The sequence below is a fragment of the Erythrolamprus reginae genome, chromosome Z (genome assembly GCF_031021105.1).
Source record: "Erythrolamprus reginae isolate rEryReg1 chromosome Z, rEryReg1.hap1, whole genome shotgun sequence".
NCBI classification, from domain to species: Eukaryota; Metazoa; Chordata; class Lepidosauria; order Squamata; family Dipsadidae; genus Erythrolamprus; species Erythrolamprus reginae.
Genome location: NC_091963.1, coordinates 15,340,149 through 15,363,903, shown reverse-complemented (window position 1 = coordinate 15,363,903; position 23,755 = coordinate 15,340,149). Strand labels below are relative to the sequence as shown.

General features: G+C 39.4%; 1 protein-coding gene across 1 annotated transcript in view; it reads left to right on the top strand.

Moving 5' to 3' along the window:
- Positions 1-1,270: 1,270 nt before the first annotated feature.
- Positions 1,271-23,755, top strand: part of ADARB2 (adenosine deaminase RNA specific B2 (inactive)) — a 599,017-nt gene continuing 576,532 nt past the window's right edge. The window contains exon 1 of the mRNA XM_070729429.1: positions 1,271-1,439. Coding sequence (XP_070585530.1) covers positions 1,340-1,439 — 100 coding nt within the window. The 5' untranslated portion in view covers positions 1,271-1,339. The remainder of the gene's footprint in view (positions 1,440-23,755) is intronic.

The following is a 23,755-nucleotide window of genomic DNA, read 5'->3' as shown; positions in this document are numbered from 1 at the left end:
TAATCAAGTATTTCAGGAAGGGAGGGAGAAAGGAAGGAAGGAAGGGAGGAAGGAAAGAGAAAGAAAGAAAGAAAGAGAGAGTATTCTATAGAAAGAAGTGATGCTACATGTCCCTTCTCAACATTCTTTCTCTCTCTCTCTCTCTCTCTCTCTCTCTCTCTCTCTCTCTCTCTCCCTCTCTCGTTTTCTTCCTCCTTCTAGGTAGCTCTGCCAAAGAGTTCTACAGAACCGGAAAGATTCCAAACACTTTTTTCTTTCAATGGGGAAGAGAGTCCTCGAAAGGATCATCGGCCCATTAGAATGTTGGATGGATCCTTTTTTAAAGCTACCAATTCGAGGCGCGGGAAGATGAAATCTCAGCGCTTCGCACAGAAAGAACGCCCGCAATCGCGCTTCTTCTCTGAGTAAAATTTCCCCGATCTCTGCTTCCCCCGCGGAAACAAAAAATGCATCGTATCGGCCCCTGGGATAACAATTAACCTGCCTAGCCACATCTGCGGAGAGCGAGATTCTTTTCGGTTCCCTTTTCCCGCCGCCGGCGCGGCGCTGCCTCCCTCTGCCTGCTCTCGCTCTCAGGTGGCTGGGAAGAGCTGTCAGCCCAAATGGGAGCTGAATTTGCAAGCTGACAAGGGAGGGATGGAGGGCGGCAGGAGGGAAGGGGGTCTCGGCGGGGGAGGGAGGAGGTCTCCGCTGCTGATGTCACGGGCAGCTTAGAGCTGTGATTGGACCTTATCAGACTTCGGGGTAGCAAATAGGGGTGCTGGTTGCATGATTGGCTTCAAAGTGGCTGCCGGGGCCAAACAACTATCAAAGGTGCAAGAAAAAAAAGGAAAGAAGGAAGGAAGACGAGAGCGAAAGAGAGAAAGAGAGAGAGAAAGAGAGAAAGAGAAAGAGAGAGAGAGAGAGACAGAAAGAGAGAAAGAAAGAAAGAAAGAAAGAAAGAAAGAAAGAAAGAAAGAAAGAAAGAAAGAAAGAAAGAAACGCGCCGGGCATTGCCAGTCCCGAAGAAAGCAAGTTGCCTGGCGCGCGAGGGCAAGAGCTCTCGGACCGAAGAGAAAGCAGCGTGGAGGAATCTCAGCGGGCATCCTCGGGTGTCCCTCCCCTACCGCCGCTGCTCTCACTTTTCTCTCACGGATCTGCAGCGGCGGCGGCAGCGTCGCTCGGCCGGAGCATCCGCGTACCAGCAACGCGCGCCCGGCTGTCGGAAGCAGCCTGGTTCTTCGTGGCTGGAAAGCAGCCGGGGCAGCGAGGCAAGAGGAGGAGAGGGTGCTCCGTCCGTCCAGCCGGACCCGTCCGCGTCGGTACCCCCCACGCTGCTCTTGTTTACCGGGCGGGAACCATGACCTCGGTGCTGGAGAGCAGCCGAAGCTCTGGAGGAGCCGGCGGTCAGCTGAAAGGCAAGTCTAAGCGGAGACGGAGGCGGCGTTCCAAGAGGAAAGGTAAGCGCGGGAGTTTTCCTTTGCTTTTCTCTCCATCCCGGCTCTTTCCCGCCCCCTTTTCTCCCCAGCGCCCCTCTTCTGACTTCTTTGGCGAGGAGGGTTGCGCTTACTAAGGTCGTCGACATCTTGGAGAGAAGGACGAGGCTGTAGGGCGCCCATCCGATCCCCCCAAGACGTGGCCTCGACTGAGCGAGGGAAGAGAGGGAGAAGTGGGCTTCGGAATGCGCTTTCCCTCTTGCAGGGTTAGTTAGACATGTAACATCTGGACCGGGAGCCTCCAGAATTCCATTGACTGGAAAGATGTATCCGTAAAGTCTAAATGTGTGGCACTAAAGTCTAAAGAAGAATCAACTTTTCCTTCTTCCTCTTCCTCCTCCTTCACCTCTTCTGACCCTAGCAGAGGTAAAAAAAAATGTTTGTAATGGGAAGGGAAGAGGTGAAAGGGAAGAGGTGAAGCATTGGGGAAAGACATCTGGATCATTCTCACATCCCATTTCCCCTTTGAAAATCAAATGAATTACATTTGTGGGTGAGGAAAGTCCCTAGTTTTGCTGCAGCTGCAGCTCCACATGAGTGGGGGGAGGGGGATTGTTGCCTTTCCAAGGAGAAACAGGTAAAATCAAAAGCAGGGGGTGTGCAGAACTAACATGGCCCCATCCCATCATTCAGGTGCACCTTTTAAAGCTGAAAAACATTACAATTCTAGAAAAGAGGAGGCGGAGTGGGGGAATAATATGTTTCTGCTAGTGGACATAGTAGTGATGCTTGTGTTTGTGGCATTCAAACTTAAGCAGCCTTAAAGACTTATTTATTTATTTTATTTGTCAAACACATATTGAATAGTAGTAGTTTGTATAAAGACAAGGTAAGTAAAAAGTAAGGATAAAATAGGACAGTAGGACAGGGACGGTAGGCACAGTGGGTGCGCTTATGCACGCCTCTTACAGACCTCTTGGAAAAGGGGAGAGCTCTTCCCATTCTTTTAAGGAGACCAAGATTATTTATTTATTTACTTATTAATAATAAATAAATAAGATTATTTAAAGGAACGTGGAGTAATTTTTTAACCCAGAATTTAGAACATAAAAGAACAAAGACTCGGAATAGTGAAAGGCAAGTTCCCAAGATTTAACACTTCACCCACCCTGCCAGTGGGTTGATAATGCTGTGTGTCTCCACAGTTACCGTTTTTTTTAAAAGAAAGTGATGAAATAGTTGTAATTCAAATAGAATCCCAAGTACAAAGTAAGGCAGGACCTCACTTGGTGACACCAAGTTGTGTTGCAAGAGTGCTTAGTTCAAACTCTCTTAATGAGAGCAGCGCATGCCTTCTTGTTTGTTACTGTCATCACTACAGGAGCCTTTAATAAGCTTCTGTCACATCAGTCACTTTAGGGTTGATTAATTTATTAGGGTGTCTTTTTTTGTTTTTGCAGAAAAGTAGATGGAAATATTTCTTCCATCTTTGGGCAATTAAGGAGTTGGATAGTTAGAGGCCTAAAAATTGTCTGTGCAAGTTAATGTTTGTTTGTTTTTTACTTGTATCACAATCCACAATATGCATGCCTGGATATCTCTGGTGGAGTTTTAGAAAACCAGCTAATCTTCTTTAACCTGGTTGCATGTACATTGAATATAATATCTTCATTGATTATAAACATTCCTCCACAAGTCTTCCAAGAACAAAGAAAGAAAAGGGATAAATAAAACAATAATAAGACCACATTCTCTCTCTCTTTTCCTCTCCCCCTCCCTCTCTCTCTGTCTACTCTGTCTACTAAATGTACCAAAAATATTTTTTAAATGAATTCTTGAAGGATCACTAATACCAGTAACTGTTTTTATAATATAGGAGGAAAATTGGTGTGAATTCTAATAATTGGCTAGTGACATTCCGTTCTCTTCCTAAATCTGTCAAAATTACACACAGATAATTGAGCCCTTCATATTCTCCCAGGATTTTATACCGTACCTATAATTTTGTCCTGCAGAGTTTGTATAAATAATATCAGCTTTCTAAAAAAATAATAGTATTCTAATTTTATCATTTGAAATTGTATATAGAAAATAAATTTATCTTTTGAAATATATTAATTTCAACCAGGATCCTAATGATGAGAGTGATTTGTGTGAGTATTCCACCGGTTGCTGTTTTTAAACTGATAAGTTTGGGGAAACAAAAGACATGAAGAAAATTAATCAACTTCTTATGGTCGGTTCTGCATTTCTCTAAATATTACCTGAAGGCAAATAAATAAATGAAAGGAAAAAAAATCTGAAAAGAAGGGATTTTTGATAAGTCCTGCTTCAAGAATAGTGACATCAACAGCTATAGTGGAGAATACCACTTCGTTACGGATTTTAAAAGGATGATATAAACACGGCAATACTTAAATACCGTACATGTACATATATGTATATGTGTGTCTGTAATTTCCCCTCCTTCACAGCTTTCTTATGTATATGCTTGCAATAATTATTTAGAAAATTAGTTCCATTCCTGAAAAGCCATAAGTATCCATTCATTTTTCAAAAAACCTCCACCTAATATATTCTCATGGCAAACATATATCTAAAAAAATACCTGATCTTTAACTTGTTGATATAGTAGTTTGATAAAAGTAAACCTCGGGTTTCAAAAATGCCCTGTTCTTAGTTAGAAGGGCAAAACAGAACTGAGATTTTTTTAAAATGGTGTATTTAGCATTTGTAAATGACAATTAAAAGCAAAATACTATTGACTGCAGAACTCAATTCATTTTTAAAGTACTAAAATGAGATTCCCAAAGTTAAATATTATTGTATGTTACATAGTGTTTCTTAACCACTTTGAGAAATGTTATTAAAATATTTTTAATGTCCCCTTAGAATATATTTCATTGCTTCAGTATATCGGCTCTGCTCTTAAACTCTTTATGTATCTTTATGAAGGTATTTTTCAATCATCTTAATTCACAATCCATTAAAAATTGGCAGTTCCTTTGATCAGTTTAGGTCTGGTTTTGAATAAGATATTACAAACTAAAATTCACAGATAATCCCATTGTTCAGTTAAAAAATCATGCTTAGCATTTATCTACAGAGAAAACAATATTCTTCCTAAAATGCTTAAATGACAATCTAGTTTACCTTGTCACAAGGTAATCCCCCCCCCGCCAAATCATTAATCTGGGGTTGAAATTGTTGACATCCATTTATCAAAATTATCAAAAGAACCTTGGTGTTGGCATTATTTGGATATGATAGATAAAAGTTAAGCTCTGTGTAAAATGACAATAGTCTCCAAATTCTAGTAAGTTTAATGCAAGATTTGAATAGTCCAAATTAATATTCTATTGCATTTCTCTTGAGAGCCTGATCCAGACAGGATTTAAAAGTTAAACTTCCCTCACTTCAGTGTGATACAGAAACATACTGATAACTTTGGCTGTATCCTCCTTTCTATGTTCTATCCAGTCCACGTTTATGTCCTTTCGACTTGTAACCGAATTCTAAGATTTAAAAGCAATATCTGTTGAAAAAGCTTTTCTGTGAGGGAATTATATTTTTTAAAACATTGCCATAGTTATTTTTAAAAAATAGCTATTGCAACTACATAGTCAATTTACTGCCATTTCCAGAAAATAAAATAAATGGAACATTTTCCAATAATAAATAAATAAAACAGTTTCTCAAAAATAATTTACAGGAAATTAATGCCAAAATGATATTATCTATTTGATTATAATTTTTTCCCGTAGCATTTATTTTAATGTCCATCTGTACTATGACGTAGGAAAATAGATTTGATGAAGAATTTTGCATTTTAGTATGTGATTCGGTTTGATTGTTTTTTAAGCTTATGCTTTTAGTCTTACATTGCTAGATGAATATTTGCAAAACCAAAACAAAGGAAAGCTTTTAAAATACATTCTCCTTTTTTATTATTATTATTTGTTAGTTAATCAGTTCAGCAGTTAAACTAATTTGTTATTTGCATGTGCATTTTGTGAAGTAAGACCGTGCAATAAGATAAGTAAACATACAGTATATGAACTGTTAGTATACAGAAGATAATGAGAGGTTATTAGTGATGCAATAAAAAGACAAAACAAATACAGTAATCCAGCGAAGTGTGTTTCTGTATGATGAACAAGATTACAGGACAAAGAAATTTGATGAAAATTAATGAAATTTGAGAGGTTAAGGATGAAATTTTTGAATCCTTGTGGATTACCACTCCATGTCCTTCCCATAATATCAAAGTAATAAGTGAGCATGTTCCAGCTTGATCAGGATTCAAGGATAAATGTATTTCCCCCTCAACAGATTGGTGTCATGCTTCAGGATGTCCATGGCTTATCTTACCCCTTGCCAGCATGAGAGCAAGGATGGGATTTGGAGATAAAATTAAAATGGTTAAAACTTAATCTCCCATCTTATTTTGAGCTTTTTTTCTCTTCTTCCTCCTTCTGCTCCCTCCTACTTCCTTTCAACCATTACATCTGATTTCTCGCGATCCGTGGTAATGGCTGCAATTTCAGGAAAGGTGTTCCTTGTGATAGCCAAACTTAAATTTAGAATGAGAAGAAAATTACAGAATTCGCAAGTCTATATCTGCTTCATACAGCAAATCTTTCTGGTAAAAAGTTCCAAATAGACAAAATTAAAGGTGTGACAGAGAGCTGTAAACTGAAGTGGCAACAACTGAAAGAGATCCAGTTTTCACGTTAAAATAAAGAATGAAAGAAATTACATTATTTAATTGATTTATCTTTTTTTGCACTGTTGCATTTGTTTGCTTAAAGTTAAAAAATAAAGAGAGAATTTTACTATGGTTTTTTTGGCTTCTTTGTTTATAATGACTATGTAAAGCTTTGGTATTCTAAGTATTCATGTGCAGGAAATGATAATATAACACTTCAGATTTATCATTTTACTTGGATCAGATGAAATCTCCCCCACAAAGGGGTGAGTTTGCAGGTTGATAGAGATGAATGTAGTATTTAAACATTTGGCAGCTGGGCTGTCTGATGAATGTTGGTGTGTTAATGTTTAATAAAAGATCAAAAACATTTCCAAACCCCCTCCTTTATTTGTTTTATATCAGTATGCTTTAAGAGAAATAGTGAGTTTCAGTATTTTACCATTTGAAAAAACACACTACTCCCTTTTTCCTTCCTGTAAGTTGTTTATTTGGATTTATGTTCTGCTCAAAAATGGGTGTGTGTGTGCCATTGGATCTAGAAAGACATTATTCTTATTTATCACATTCAACCTTATAACACAAATAACCTCTACTTCCACCTGAGCATTCATGCTCCATAATATCCTTTACTTCTGCTCCTCACACTGAAATCAGTATTGTTAGATTGGTAAAAAAGGAGAGATCTTGTATGTTTGCAAAATTGCTACAGATGACCTAATTCTAAAAAAACACACACAGAGAAATAATTCTGCCAGATCAAAATTTCCTCCCTACAATTATTCAATTATTTATGATACATGAGGAAGTAGAATTTCCTCCCAGCTTGATAACCAATTATTTCTGTAACCTTCCAGATTGTTTACAAGTTTGGCATGCAAGTGAATGATTAGTAATCTAATTTAATCTAAATCCATCATTTCGCAAGGTCTGGAATCCTGCATTGGTGTGTTTAAGCCTTACGTACGCATCTTATGAAAGTTGCATGATTCTATGCAAAATCAGTTGTGTTCCCTCTCTTTCTCTCTGATCGCTTTCAGTCTGTTTGCTTTGTTTACAAGATTTTGTGAGAAGCAAATTGCAGTGATGGATGAAATATGCCACTCTGCTAATTTTTCACAGTAGCTCACTAGCAACTTGGTTATTAAGCTGCCAAATAATATGCCTTTAGTACGAATATGTGAAAGTGAAATAATTGGGCTGTTTAATGTTGTCTGGCCTTTTTAATGCCTGTGATTCAAAGATAAGTTATTGAGGAGTGTGTGTGCGTGCGTGTGTGTGCGTGTGTGTAAAATTAATGATGATTAGGCTTCAGTCGCTTGGTGTGAAGAGCAAAAATTCATCATCCATTTCCAGTTGATAGCTTAAACAGGCTGGCTGCCTCAAGCAGAAATGAAGCTGAAGTGTTTAGAAGTAGGAACACTTGAATGAAACCCATGGTAGAAATTTAAGGAGATTTGATAATAGGGCAGGAGAAAGGCACACTTCTTTTTTATATATATATAAAAAAATAGCTATTGATAGAAATGTCTATGAATTGCAGATTACAATTTGGAATTGTAACCCAGAAGCTGTGTTGTTGACAAAATGATGAAAAGTTGTAAAGCAGGTAAAACTGGTGGTAGACTGGTGGTAGACTAAGAGACTCAGCTTTCTAAGAACGGGAGAACAAAGGAAGGGTCATTGATATTGAAATACTGTGATTACATTCTAAAGCTAGTCATTTTCAGCATATATAGAAGAAGAACTGCCCCATTCAATATTAATCCGTGTTAACAATGTTGAAAAGTGTACAATGCCAATTCAATGCTGTTAGAAATCTTTCGTTGGACTGAAAGAATATGAAAATTGTACATGACATATTTTGTACCTCTGATTATGAGCTTTGATTTGCAGTAGAAAGTACTAAATGAATACCTATTATTATTTTTTTAATTTCTGTGTTTATTTGATTTATAAGCCGCCCAACTAAATGGTATTAAACTGGTACCTTTTTCACTCAAGCCAATACATATCACCACTACAGAGAAATTAGTTAGAATGTGGTGCTTTAGCCAGAAAGCACGACAAAGTTACCATCCAATGGTTTTCAGGCTGAAGTATTGAAGGCGCTGCACCTAGAGTTGATTTAGCAAGAAAAGTATGGATTTGCACCGACAACAACATTGCACCGACAACAACATTCACTGTTTTCCAATGCAATTATTAGCAGATAATGGTAGAAGAGACAAACATGCAATCCTGTTGGATTACATGTCCTCAGGTTGTAATTCTGATGTCCTGTTTCAATGTTGTGGTAGACTTGGAGTATTGTATGAATTGGGGGGAAAAAAACTTTCCACCCTGTTAGCTGAGCATCTGCGCTTGCCAAAAGCTTCCTGTGTGTAAGCAGATTATTGTCATTGCTCTCTCCTTTTTGCTTTGTACTTTACTGCCAGATACGGCTGAGTAACCAGGCATAATCAGTGTTTCTCATTCAAATCAGTATTCCTGATTCAAATCAGTATTCCTGAAACAGAGGAAGGTGGTGAGTATTCTTGAAATCAAATCAAATCTCTATTCCTGAAGGAGAGGAAGGTGATGACATTTGAAATTTCTAAGGATGTAACCATCAACAGGAAAATTCTAAATGTCTTAGTCAGTTTTGGATCTATGTTGTTGTTGGGGTTTTTTTTAAGGAAAAAGATAGTAGCTCCTGCCTACCTGGACAAATTACTTCTAATTTCATGCACTGGCATCCAAAGAAAAAAAAGTTGAAAGCTTGTTGGGTTTATGTATTTATTATTAAAGTTGCACGCTGCCCATATCCCAACACCTCTATCAGTGGCTGAATGCATATAAACTGAAGGGCATCTATAAAGTTATTGTGTATTTATCTGGTTAGACCTCTACCTGATATTTAATATTTAATAAAATACAAAATGATTTGTGTTTAACCATTGACTTTTTACTCTCACTTTGTTCCGTTTTTCCCAGTAATTGGCCAAGTGATGGTGTTGGAAGAAAACAAGAGACACAGTATAATCTCTGCCTCTCACGTTAAAGTAGCTATTCCTTCTGATTTTTTCCCAGAGACTTCAACTCCAAAAACGTTCAGTCGCAGAGCAGTTGAGTCAAGGATTATAATCCTATAAGATGTAGAAACCCCAGCAGCAAACATGCCAGATATCTTTGACGTTTTGGTGGCATTTTGTCCTCTTTTCTGTAAACCCAACATCAGTATGAAAACCTATTTTTTTAAAAATTATTTGCTCGATGAAGATGGCAAATTCTAAGAAACTAACTCTGCAAAAAAATGTTTGGAAATCTCAAAAGGAGTAGAGCCAATGTGTTGGTTGCACAAAGGTAGATTTCAAACTCTGGAATCTGTTTCAGCACCTTCCAGAAGAAAAAGCTGTACGTATTAGTTAAGTAACTCTACGTATTTATGATGATATTTACATACCAGTCTCCTTCAAAGAATTGTGGGCAAATTACAATTCAAGAAAATAATATATATAAAAAAACCAGTGTAAATCATAACCACAAAAAATCCTAAAATCAAAACTGCCTAGGTCTTCCAACTATGCCAAAAAACTCATTTAATTAAATGCTTTTAATTGCAATTATTTATTTGATTGTGTGTATCTTTGTATCTCGTAGTTTTTATTTTTACAAATAATTCAAGGTACTGAATATCCAACACACCTTCCTAATTGGTAATAACATTTTTATATTTCCAATCTCCAATAAAATACTAAGCTTGAATTTCAATCTGATAAGCAATGGAGAATAAAGTCAGATGTGGTAAAAACAGTATCCAGACCAAATGCTGGCTTGGTGTTTAGATTCACTTCACTTACTTGCTCCTTGTATGAGAAGACAAGCTACACATAGAAATGATACCATGAGATTAAAGGTTGAATTATTGAGTAATAGCTTCCCAAAGAGAAAGAGAAAAATGCCTATCACAAGCAAGACACTCCTTGTTACAAAATACAGCAACTTGATTGGTATTTAATGTTAGTATTTTACATCAGTGCAATGCAATTTTGCAAGGCTAATTCCTGGCCATCTATACTTTTGAAGATGCAATATTCTGAGTACACCAAAAATAAATTAAACAATGGTTTTTGAGCAGAACCTAAAATATTTTTTTTTAAAAAAGAGCACTGTTTCCTGATTGTTTAAAAATGTATCTATGCATCGTAGAACATATCCTTCGCATGTCCCATTTTTTCCATCCCAATTGAAATTAATCTCTTTAATTTTTCAGCATACACCTGCACTTTTGGCCATTCAAAATACAGTTAAGGACAATGTTTATTAAAATCTTGAGATTGCATTAAGGCAATAGTTCGCTGAAGAAATGGAGACAGGGGAAGGATGAAAATAATTCAGTTCATGACCTTCAATAGTTTAAATGGTTTTGAAAGATAGAGATGTTCTATCTTCTTCTTCCTCCTCTGCTAGTCGTTCCCACATTTAAATACTTGGGTGAGTGGAAACCTGAAGATAGAAGAGGGAGTGAAAACATTAAGAGCCTGTATCCTTAAACAATGCAGACAGTAATTAGATGACACCTTAACACTTGCTGGTTACATCTTCAAGTTGAAAGGGTGAAGTGGGAATAGATTTCCCTAATGTAATTGACAGAAGATCTTCCTTCAGCTACAAAAGCAGACATATTGATTAATCCGTGCCATACCATTTATTTATGCTAAGCATCTGATGTTTGTTTCTGCAATCTGGCCTTTCAAAATCATGATACTATTTGAAAAATTGGCATCCGCCACATGGTGTGCTTTTTTTTTAAGCCACACACCATCCAGGTGACTTAGTTTGCTTTGCTGTCTACAATTTGTGAGGCAAACATTGTATATTCAGGGATGACAGATCTTTAAAAAGAATGTGATAATGACGATTTATTCCAAAGGGTCAGTTGCAATTTATGGCCAAAGAGGATCTTATTTATTATTAATTTATTTATTAATCAGATTTGTATGCCGCCCCTCTCCGCAGACTCGGGGCGGCTCACAGCAATCGCCCTACAATGTAAACAAATCCAATATTTAAATTAATTTGAAAACACCACAAGTTAAAACCAATCATACACACTAGCATACCATACATAAATATCATAAGCCTAGGGGGGAAGGAACATGTCAATTCCCCCATGCCTGACGACAGAGGTGGGTTTTAAGGAGCTTACGAAAGGCTAGGAGGGTGGGGGCAACTCTGATATCTGGGGGGAGTTGATTCCAAAGGGTCGGGGCCGCCACAGAGAAGGCTCTTCCCCTGGGTCCCGCCAAACGACATTGTTTAGTTGACGGGACCCGGAGAAGGCCAACTCTGTGGGACCTAACTGGTCGCTGGGATTCATGCGGCAGAAGGTGGTCCCGGAGATATTCTGGTCCGGTGCCATGAAGGGCTTTATAGGTCATAACCAACACTTTGAATTGTGACCGGAAACTGATCGGCAACCAATCAATCTCTTTGCATTTTTATTTGAGTTGATTCTGTATTAAAACTGTTATAGGAAAGTAAAGAAAGTACAATTTGGGATTTTGCATGAATGTACTGTACCTATTCTCTTTTAGTTTTAATTGTTCATCCCCCCCCCCCGCTACAGGTAATGCTTCATTTAGTAATGATTCAAAATGACACTAACTTATACGATTGGTCCTTACAATTACAACCAATTGCATCATTTCCCCACAGTCATGTGACCAAAATTCAGGTACTGTACAGTTAAGGTCATTTAAAATGACTGCAACAAGTTGTCATGATTTCCATTTGCGACTTTTCCAGCCAGCTTCCAAAAAGTACAGTCAATGGGGGTAGGTGGATTGGTTTAAATGGACACATGATTCATTTAACAACTGTAGTGATTCATTTAACAAACATGGTTTAAAAAAGGCAGGTAACCTTTCAGATATATTAGATTCAGTCCCATCTGACTTGGCCAGAATTAAGCATCAAGAGGACTCTTAAGTCAACAACAAGCTACATTGTCTTCTCAGTTGTAATAAGGAAGTTAATGTAACATAAGTCTTATATGGAGCATAAATTCACTAGGTGGCCATAGTGAGCTGCTGTTGGCTGGCCTACTGCCCCATATCCTTCCTATATAGCAGGATGATATTAAATTATTGGAGCTGTATTAGGCCTATCCATCTAATAACCAATGCTTATTAAATCCTATTATTCTTATCCTGAATAAAAATGAGACCACATTTGGAATACTGTGTTCAGTTCTGGAGACCTCACCTACAAAAAGATATTGATAAAATTGAATGGGCGAAAGATGGGCTACAAAAATGGTGGAAGGTCTTAAGCACAAAACTTATCAGGAAAGACTTAGTAAACTCAATCTGTATAGTCTGGAGGACAGAAGGGAAAGAGGGGACATGATCGAAACATTTAAATATGTTAAAGGGTTAAATAAGGTTCAGGAGGGAAATGTTTTAAATAGGAACGTCAACACAAAAACAAGGGAGCACAATCTGAGGTTAGTTGGGGGAAAGATCAGAAGCAACGTGAGAAAATATTATTTTACTGAAAGAGTAGTACATGCTTGGAATAAACTTCCAGCAGACGTGGTTGGTAAATCCACAGTAACTGAATTTAAACATGCTTGGGATAAACATATAGCCATCCTAAGATAAAATACAGAAATAGTATAAGGGCAGACTAGATGGACCACGAGGTCTTTTTCTGCCGTCAAATTTCTATGTTTCTATGTTTCTAATTCCAAGGTTTCCCCCCATGTGCGGGATTCATAGGCGGCAGAAATAATAGTTTCCAGTCATTACTTATCTTTGAAAATACTGTAGTCTCTTCTTAGAGATATGGGTGCTACTTTCTCTGATGGACTTTAGAAAGGCAGTAAAGCTAGAACCTTTAAAGTTAAATTGTAAGAACTCCAGTCTGAGTTATTGATAGTGGAGTTTTTCAATGATCATAATATTGTACACCATCATTTTGTAATATTCTGCAATATTGTACACCATCAGAAGTCTTTTTAGAGTATGGAAGCATTAAAAATATGTATAAATAACTATGGTGAATATATAACACTTTAAATATATTTGACCTTTCAAACCTACTTCAATAAATATTTAGGTAATATTATTCAGGTAGGAGTTCCTATCTTTCACTGCTACCGGAACACTCCTGGAAAGCAGTGTGGGCACACGCGCATCTTGCCAGCAGGCGTGTGAATCTTCGTGCATGATTCAGCTTCTTTTGGAAGCCAAATCTCGCGAGAGGGCATGTGCATGAGTGAGATTTTGCATGTGCGGAAGCAAAGAAACCTCCCAAGATGGGCAAAATCTCATGCAATGGAGCGTCCTCGCACAAGATTTCGCTTCCGGCGCATGTGCAGAAGCCAAATCTCACATGGGCATGCACATGGATGTGTCAGGTGCATAGAGATGCATATGCATCTCCATTTCCACAAACGGCTCAGCGATCCCGGATGCAACCCACTACTGGTAATATTTATCACGAGATGTTTTCTGGGTATACCTAATGTTGTTTGTGTATTATAAACACTGCGTGGGGAGAGAGGGAGGGAGGGAGAGGGAGGGAGAGGGAGAGCCTTTGTTTAGAGTTGTGGCACAACGATGACCAGAAGTTGTTTTAGTGTTTCAAAATAAAATACAAAAGAGTGAAACATTGGTCCGAGAATATAATAGATTATTTTGGAGGCTTAATTAGATGCAAGGCTTGTAGTTTTATTATCCGTTTCTTCTTTTATGATGGAAAGAGAGTCACACAGTTTGCAGTCCATATGTTTTAGACATTTATAATGAATTTTGTTTTCTGCATATCCCTTCAGTTTTCCTCAGTGAAATGTTCTGTGAAACTTGAAAGACAGATGGATATCATTTTGCCTGCTGTGTAAAATAAATGAAAACACACAGAGGTCTAGACCTTTACTTAGGATAAATTTGGCTTAGATAAATAGAACAATGAAACCATACCTGTAGGGGAGCCCGGTTTAATAATGTTCAGTTCAGCCGGAATAAACTGAATATTGCTATGCGCAAAAGCTAGTCTGTTGAAGAGGAAACGACACCTGAAGATCTTCATTCATTCATTCATTCATTCATTCATTCATTCATTCATTTTATTCAACTTCTATGCCACCCAATCCCGAAGGACTCAGGACAGCTTACAACAATATGAAGATACAAATTTTATTTATTTGTTTGTTTTGTCACATACGTATTGGTGGTATACAAAGATATAATATTTATACAAAGATATAATACACAGGATACTATATTATATACAAAGATATAATATACTTAATACTAGTAAAAGAGAAACATTAGGACAGGGGACGGAAGGCATTCTGCTGCACTTATGCACACCCCTTACTATATACAATAAAAACAGAGGTCAAATATGGAAAATCTAAAACTACAAACCCCAGTTTAAAAACTCATAACTCAAATCAATCCAAGCAACACACATGCATGCCATGTTCTGTTCTTTCACATGTCAATCATGTACAGCAGAGATTTTACCTAGCATCATCAGAAGTTGTACTGGTTGCTTCCACACTGCTCAGGTTGAAGAAAGTCAAGAGTTCAGGATCATTCAAAATGCTGATGTGGAAGATAGGGCTGTTGGATTTTCATAGTAAACTAAGTGAAGAAACGGACATGCAGGGATTCCTTTGTTGTTGAGTGATATAAAGGCAGTCCTTGACTTATGACAATAATCGGGATCAGAACTTCCGTTGCTAATCGAGGCAATGCCATTTGATTAGGATGATTTTGCACAGCTGTTAAGCAAATCAGTGAAGTTCTTAAGTGAATCATGTGGCCATTAAGCGATTCTGGTTTCCCCCATTGATATTGTTTGTCAGAAATCAGTTGGAAAGTGGACCATACGACCATGGGACCAGTGGTGAAATCTAGTTACCTTCCCTACTGCTTCAGGAGGGCATACTTTGTGTGCGCTTTTTCACCCTCTGTGCATGCACAGAAGACTTTCTCCATGCATAAAAGATTAAAAACGAAAAAACATGGTGATGTCTGGGGTGGGTCGGTGGAACCTCATACTGCTGCTGCTATCAGTGCTCTGAACCACCATCAACTGCCGCTAACAGTATGCCCAGACAGGGCTGAATCAGTAGCATTTCTTCCCCACCTGGAACATTGCAAGTGTCATGAATACATGCCAGTCACCAAGTACCCAAATTTTGATCAAGTGACTGTAGCAATGCTGCAACAGCTGCAAATGTGGGGACTGGCTGTAAATAACTTTTTTCAATGCTATTATAACTTCGAAGAACTGCTAAATGAATTGTGGACTACCTAGAACAGTGATGGCAAACCTATGGCACGGGTGCCACAGATGGCACACGGAGCCATATCTGTTGGCATAGAAACATAGATAACTGACGGCAGAAAAAGACCTCATGGTCCATCTAGTCTGCCCTTATACTATTTCCTGTATTTTATCTTACAATGGATATATGTTTATCCCAGGCATGTTTAAATTCAGTTACTGTGGATTTACCAACCACGTCCGCTGGAAGTTTGTTCGAAGGATCTACTACTCTTTCAGTAAAATAATATTTTCTCACGTTGCTTTTGATCTTTCCCCCAGATAAATTCAGATAGTGTCCCCTTGTTCTTGTGTTCACTTTCCTATTAAATACACTTCCCTCCTGAACCTTATTTAACCCTTCAACATATTTAAATGTTTCGATCATGTCCCCCCTTTTCCTTCTGTCCTCCAGATCCAGAACTGAACACAGTATTCCAAATGTGGTCTCACCAGCGCTCTATATAGCAGGATCACAATCTCCCTCTTCCTGCTTGTTATACCTCTAGCTATGCAGCCAAGCATCCTAGTTGCTTTTCCTACCGCCCGACCACACTGCTCACCCATTTTGAGGAAGCTTTTGAGACTGTCAGAAACCATTACCCCTAAATCCTTCTCTTCTGAAGTTTTTGCTAACACAGAACTGCCAATACAATATTCAGATTGAGGATTCCTTTTCCCCAAGTGCATTATTTTACATTTGGAAACATTAAATTGCAGTTTCCATTGCTTTGACCATTTATCTAGTAAAGCTAAATCATCTATCATATTACAGACCCCTCCAGGAATATCAACCCTATTGCACACAATGGTACACAAGCCATTGCCCTAGCTCAGCTCCAATATGCATTTGTGTGCTAGCCAGCTGATTTTTGACTAACACAGAGGCTTCCAAAGAGTCTCCAGGAGGAATGGGGAAAGGCATTTTACCCTTCCTGGCTCCAGGGAAGCCTTTGGAACCTGGGGAGGTCAAAACACGAGCCTACTGGGCCCACCAGAAGTTGGGAAACAGGCTGTTTCAGGCCTCCAGAGGGCCTGCGGGGGTTGGGGAAGCTGTTTTCGCCCTCCCCAGGCATTGAATTATGGGTGTGGGCACTCATTCGTGCATGATAGCACACGCACATACTCTTTCGGCACCCAAGGAAAAGAAAGGTTTGACATCACTGACCTAGAATAAGAGAATCTTTAAAATCTCTTTTTAAATCTCATCAGAGAGACATTGAAGGCTGCTGATTCTCGAACCCTCCACAAAGTCCTCTCTATATTCTTGTACAGGTAGCCAGTGTGATCTATAACTTTAAAGGAGGATTTCCAAGTCTTTTAATGAAAGGATCCCCAATCTTGTCAATCTTAAGATCTGTGAACTTCAACTCCCAGAATTCCCCTGCCAGCTGGCTGGTGAATTCTGGAGGTTGAAGTCCACCTGTCTTAAGGTTGTGAAGATTCCCACCCCCACCTCCCATTCTAAAATAAAAAAAGAGGTGAAACTCATTTGAATGTGGTGCCTGCACTTTCCAAATTTTACAGACGTGTTTCGAAAATATTTTGTTGACTGTTTCAAAACAAATATGTCTATTAAGCCTGTCTTTGTTTTAGCTTTCAGGAAGCTTTTACTCATGCAATGGCATTCTCATGTCTGTGTGTCAAAATCTCTTAAGGGAGAGGCAGCCCATTCAGAAAAAGAAGTGAATAATAAATAAACCAATCTGCAGTGTAATTTTACCCCATTTGCCCATGCAGGGGTGGCTAAGTGACTTCGCATTCTGAATCATTCAGGTTTTGACACATACACGAACGCGACCCATGGAATGCCACCTCTGCATTGGATTTTCAATTTCAATTTTCTGGGATCAGTTTCTATTTAGACCATAGGAGGCATGCTTAATTATTTTCTCCGTTTGTTTCTCTTTCTTTAAAGGCCACTTTAAGGATTGCATTAGTTGTCTAGATCAGTGATTTTCAACCTTTTTTGAGCCACGGCACATTTTTTACATTTACAAAACCCTGGGGCACATTGAGTGTGGGGGGGAGGGGGCGGCTAAAAAAAGTTTGGACAAAATTTTTTTCTCTCTTCCTCCCTTTCGCTCTATTTCTCTCTCCCTCCTTTCTCTCCCTTCTTTTTTCTCTCTCTCTCCATCCCTCTTTCTTTCTCTCTTCCTTCCTTCCTCTTTTTTGCTCTTTTTCTCCCTCCCTCCCTCTGTCTTTCTCTCTCCCACCTTCCTTCCCTCCCTCTCTTTCTCTCTCTCTCTTTCTTTCTCTCTATCTCTTTCTCTCTCCCTTGCTTTCTTTCTCTCTTGTTCTCTTTCTCTCTTTCTTTCTTTCTTTCTTTCTTTCTTTCTCTCTCTCTTTCTCTCTCTCATTTTCATTTTCTTTCTCTTGCTTTCTCTCTCTTGCTTTCTCTCTCTTTCTCTCTCTCTCTCTTGTTTTCTTTTTGTCTCTCTCTCTTTCTTTCTTTCTTTCTTTCTTTCTCTCTCTTGCTTTCTCTCTCTCTCTCTCTTGCTTTCTCTCTCTCTCTCTCTTGCTTTCTCTCTCTCTTGCTTTCTTTCTTTCTCTCTCTCTCTCTTGTTTTCTTTCTCTCTCTGAGCTTGGCGGCACACCTGACCATGTCTCACGGCACACTGGTTGAAAAACACTGGTCTAGATCAATGCCTTCTTGCAAATATTTTAAATTGCAACTTGAATCTGGCTCACTTTGCTGACCTTTCAAGTCAGAGGCACCACACCAGGAGTAAGCTGCCTACAGGAATCCCTAAAGTTGCGGTTCTGAAAAGTGGAATTAGATTGAGAGGAGCTGCAGTAACTTAGCAAGCCTTGTGTGCAAGCTGATTTGTTTAATAACAAGAAATAAGGACGTTGGCAGGAGAGAAATTATTTTGCCTCATTTGTTTGGACCCGCCATCTCCCAAGGCTTTGCAGAATGCTGACTGAAGGGCATGTAGAAACGGCTCAGCAGAAACTGCCTGGATCTATTGTACTTTTGTCTTTACAAAATATATGCTGAAAATATGAAAGGGCTGGAGAAACTACTATCTTCCCAGTAGGTAGTCTATTAAAACAACCTCTTACCACTACCACCATAAGACAAAAAAAAAAAGCCCTCTGGATGCATAATTTGTGTTCTATAATTTTCTCTGCTTCAAAATTATACTTCTGTGACTGGCCTGGTCTTCGCTTCTCTTAAATGCAGTCTTTTTGGCTCAGAAATATTGCATGTATTTGGGATTGGGCAAATGGCCACTATAGTTTGCTAAATCTGTGGGGAGAACAGAGATGAAATGCAATTAGTTTTTCATGTTATGGTTCTAACGTCTTCTACACTGCACAAAAAAGTACTTGGGAGTTGGTTAAGGACAACGGTGTGCTAAAATCAGCTTGTATCAGCTGAAAAGACCTGATTGCTATTTTTTTTTTGGAAATTTTGCGAGCTGGTTGAGAGAAGAACTTAGGCATGTGCTTAGTGCACATCAGTTTTTAACAGCACAGTGATGGCAATGGAATCCATGCAGTCTGTTGCATAACATTTACTGGTATATCACTGCCAAAGGTGAATATTTAGTAGTCTACAGGCAACTATAGCATCTAGAACTGTGATGGCAAACTTATGGCACATGTGCCACAGGTAGCACAGAGAGCCCTTTGTGGGGGCACACAAGCCATCCCCCAGCAGATGCATGTGCCTCCTGCTGACCAGCTAGTTTTTGGGTCTGCCCTGTTTGTGGAAGATACACGCACATGCACAAGGGGGCTACCTTTCTCCTCACTTTCTGCCGCCCGTGCCTTCCCAGATCTCTGAAGATTTCTCCTTCCTCCCAGAATTATTTAGGGATGAAAGCAGGTGTTGGCAGCAGGCAGGATGGGGTGAAACACAGTTTCACCAGCGGAAATGAAGATGCATGCGCATCTCCAGCTGATCAGCGGCTGTCACTTCCTGGATTACTGGTCTCAGCTCTCCTTTTGTTCCCTGTGGCTGTTGCTGCATCTGTGCTCCTTGCTTTTTTCCTCTTTCCTCCTTCCTGGCTTCAGACAAGCTTCCCTCTCCTGCTTGGCTCTCCTCTAAACTCACATGGCCACCTCCTGCCTGAGGTGCAAGCAGAAGGCGTGGGTGGAAGCGGCGCTGGCAGCATTTATGCTTCTGGCAGCACCCGTTTACCTAGCTACCCAGCCTGAGGCAGGGATCGACCCAGGAAGGAGAGCGTGGGAAACACTAAGCAAATTGTCACCCCAGCGAGCGACACTGGTAAGGTTGTAAGTCGAGGACTTAACAGTTCACTTGAATGATGATGATCGTTCAAGCCATTCCCACCTGGTCACATGGCCGGCAAGCCACTCCTACCCAGTCACATGACCATTAAGCCACACTTGCAAAACAAGCCACATCCACAGTGTGGCAGCAAACATTTTGGCTGCCCATAACTGGATGAAAGGCTTTTCCCCCCTCCAAGCACCATTTGGTGACAGGAGGCTTTCCCCCACTCCCAGCACTGTTTTGGATGTGAGACTAAAATGGGGAGGTTGCATGCCCATGCATGGTAAAGTTGCATGTGCAAGTGCAGAAGGGGGGCACATGGGAGGGGCATTGCATTATGGGTGTGGGCACATGTGCATGTACAACAGTACGCACGCATGCGCTTTCAACACTCGAGGGAATAAAGGTTAGCCATCATTGATCTAGAAAATGTTAGGAGATATTGAACATTAATTGCACAAGAACTGGGCTTCCTGTACTCTTTATCTGCAGTTATTTTATTCTGCCTGAAGTTTACATTCAAAGATGTATATGAAGGCCATGTCAAACTGTTCCAAGGCCGTTCGTCTTTCCAGCAACTATGATATTAAAACCAGAACCAAAGTAGGGGGGGTTTTTTAGTTCCCATGATTTAGATTCCCATTAATTTTTCTACCACTTTAGGCTGATAAGTTGCGTCCAGGACTATCTGGATAAGTAACTGAAGGGCACTGAAGATGTAACCAGTAACATTATAATTTGAAATTAATTAAGTACATCCTTAAACTCTGAGAAAAGGAATAAAGTTGGACCTGACTCCAAAGACTACATGAACAAGACCGTGTAATTTTCTTGGTAACAGCATAGAAATGATTTGCAGTTATCGTCTAGGATTTAATTTTGTTTTCCCAAAAGTTTGTTTGCTTTTGTCTACTTGTTTCCTAGTATGATTTGGTTGCTTATTAGTAACCTATGATTATCACTAAGTGTTGCATCTTATGATTACCTTTCTCCTCCCACTCATGACTATAACTAAGTTGTTTGTGTTTTTACGATTTGTTCTGTTTGTTTCCTAGTATAATTTGATTGCTTATTAGTAACTTGTGACTATAACTAAGTGTTGTATCTTATAATTCTTGATGAATGTATTTTTCCCTTTTATATGCCATACACTGTGAGCATGTGGACCAAAGACAATTTCCTTGTGTGTCCAATCACACTTGGCCAATAAAGAATTCTATTCTATTCTATTCTATTCTATTCTAGTCTAGTCTAGTCTAGTCTAGCCTAGCCTAGCCTAGCCTAGTCTAGTCTAGTCTAGCCTTGTCTAGTCTTGTCTATTCTATTCTATTCTATTCTATTCTATTCTAGTCTAGTCTAGTCTAGTCTAGTCTAGTTTAGTCTAGTCTAGTCTTGTCTAGTCTAGTCTTGTCTAGTCTTGTCTTGTCTAGTCTAGTCTTGTCTATTCTATTCTATTCTATTCTATTCTAGTCTAGTCTAGTCTAGTCTAGTCTAGTCTAGTCTTGTCCAGTCCAGTCCTGTCCAGCCCAGCCCAGCCCAGCCCAGCCCAGCCCAGCCCAGCGCAGCCCAGCCCAGCCCAGCCCAGCCCAGCCCAGCCCAGCCCAGCCCAGCCCAGCCTAGCCTAGCCTAGCCTAGCCCAGCCCAGCCTAGCCTAGCCTAGCCTATAAAACTGTATTTACCTGGTAGTTCATTATCCAAAACCTAAGCGCAGATCAAAAACTGATTAACATTTTGAAATCATCATCCCATCATGTAGGCGCTGTCCCTTGCTGAAGAGTTGACTCTACTATGAATGATCATATTTATGAAGGATTAAACACTGTTGCTGCTGTGTCTGCGCTCCTTGCTTTTTTCCTTCCTGGCCTTGCACGAACTTCCCTCTCTCCCGCCCGGCTCCCCTCCAGCTTCACACAGCCACCTCCCACCTGAGGTGCAAGCAGAAGGTGTGAGTAGAAACAGTGCTGGCAGCATTTATGCTTCTGGCAGCACCTTTTTGCCTAGCTACCCGGCCTGAGGCAGGGGGAAGGACCCAGGAAGGAGAGCATGGGAAACGTGAAGCAAATTGTCACCCCAGTGAGCAACACTGGTAAGGTTGTAAGTCGAGGACTTAACAGTTCACTTGAACGATGGTGATCATTCATGCCACTCCCACCTGGTCACATGGCCAGCAAGCCACTCCTACCTAGTCACATGACAATTAAGCCACACCCACGAAATAAGCCACACCCACAGCGTGGCAGTAAAAACTTTGGCTACCCATCACTGACTGTAGGGCTAAAAAAAATCCCCTTATCACAGGAAACAGTATCTAGGAACGTGAACGAGGAGTTACAGAGCCAGGCAGAGGGTTGAAAAGAGGGATCAGCCTAGAATCTCTATGAAGCCACAAACATATTAAGTCCCAACACCCTTGATTGCTGTTGAATCTTATCTAGCTCTACCCAGGTGCTGACCATTAGCTGAAAAAATTTCTATGCGTAGGCTTTTAGCAATAAATCAGTTAAATTGAACCTTCATGTGTAGACTTGGTGGGGGGGGGGGGGCGGTTGCACCTGACAGAGCCCGTTCCAATGTCTTGTCTGGATTTTGGAAGAAGATATTTATATCTTTTCCTTTTACAATTGGAACAGCATACATCCTAAATATATAAAAATAAATTGAAAAGGAAGTACTGTTTCTTGTTAAAGAAAGGTTTGATTACCTCTTGCTCAGAACAATTGTCATGCATTTTCTCCATTATAATGTCTTTTTATAAACTTGCCCTGTAATGTACATTAAGGTATAAATTCCATTTTGGCTGCCTCGATGCATATTCATTGAGTTGAAAGCCCAGACAATTATTCTGATCATTTTGCTGCCAGATGGAATGAGTTGTAGATTTGACCGACACTTGGTTTGACAGAATAATCCCTAAGAAATTTTCTGGATTATTTTATTTTTTCCCAAACACATTTTCCTCAACCTCTATTTGGAAGAAATGAGGTTGTATGACAGAGTGAGAATGCAAGCAGATTTGGAAATAACTTCATTATTTCTTTTATACCAGTTTGCTTTATTTTTTTAAAGTTACCTTTCTGTTCCTTTATGCTCATAAAGATTTAGAATCAATTCATTGTTTGGGCAAATTGACTTCTCTCCTGAGGTAAGTAATGAACTACAGAGGTAAATACTGCATAAACAATCCAGAAAGAAAATTATATTAGTCGGATACAGCCGTATTCCAGAGAGGTATCATATCACATTATTTCTCCCTAAACAACAAGAGAAACAGAAGGAATGTTATGCTTCCACACCTGTTATATCATGTTAGTTTTGATAGTGTTTGAATACGTAGAGAGGAATAAATATTGTGAGTCCCAATAAAGCAGCAGGTTAGAAAACAAATATCAAGTAGACTTTTCTGATCTAAGGCTATCCTGATGTGTTATTCTACTCCAGGAGTCCCCAAACTTTTTACACAGGGGGCCAGTTCACTGTCCCTCAGACTGTTGGAGGGCCGGACTATAAAAAAAACCCTATGAACAAATCCCTATGCACACTGCACATATCTTATTTAAAGTAAAAAACAAAATGGGAACAAATACAATATTTAAAATAAAGAAGAAGTAATAAGTAATTAAGTAATTAATAATTAAGTAATAAAGTAATTTATACTTCTTTATTAACAAGTAAATTTAAACTTAAATCAACAAACTCCATTTCTCCTTCCTTCCTTCCCTCCCTCCTTCCTCTCCACTTCTCTCTTTCCTCTTCCTTTTCTCTCATTTGTTTCATTTTCCTCGCCCTCATTCTTTCCCTCCATCATTTTCTCATTTCTCTCTCTCCCCCCTCTCTCCCTCTCTATCTCTCCCTCTTTCTCTTTCTTTCTCTCTCTCTTTCACTAACTCTCTTTCTAACTCTCCCTCTTTATATCTCTCACACTTTCTCTCTCTCCCCCTCTCTCTATTTCTCCCTTTCTATCTCTCCTCTTCATTTCTCTCTCCCTCTCTATTTCTCCCTCTTATTATATCGATCGGTAAAATCTTGTGTGCTGCCGCGGGTCGGTTAAAAGACCTCAGCGGG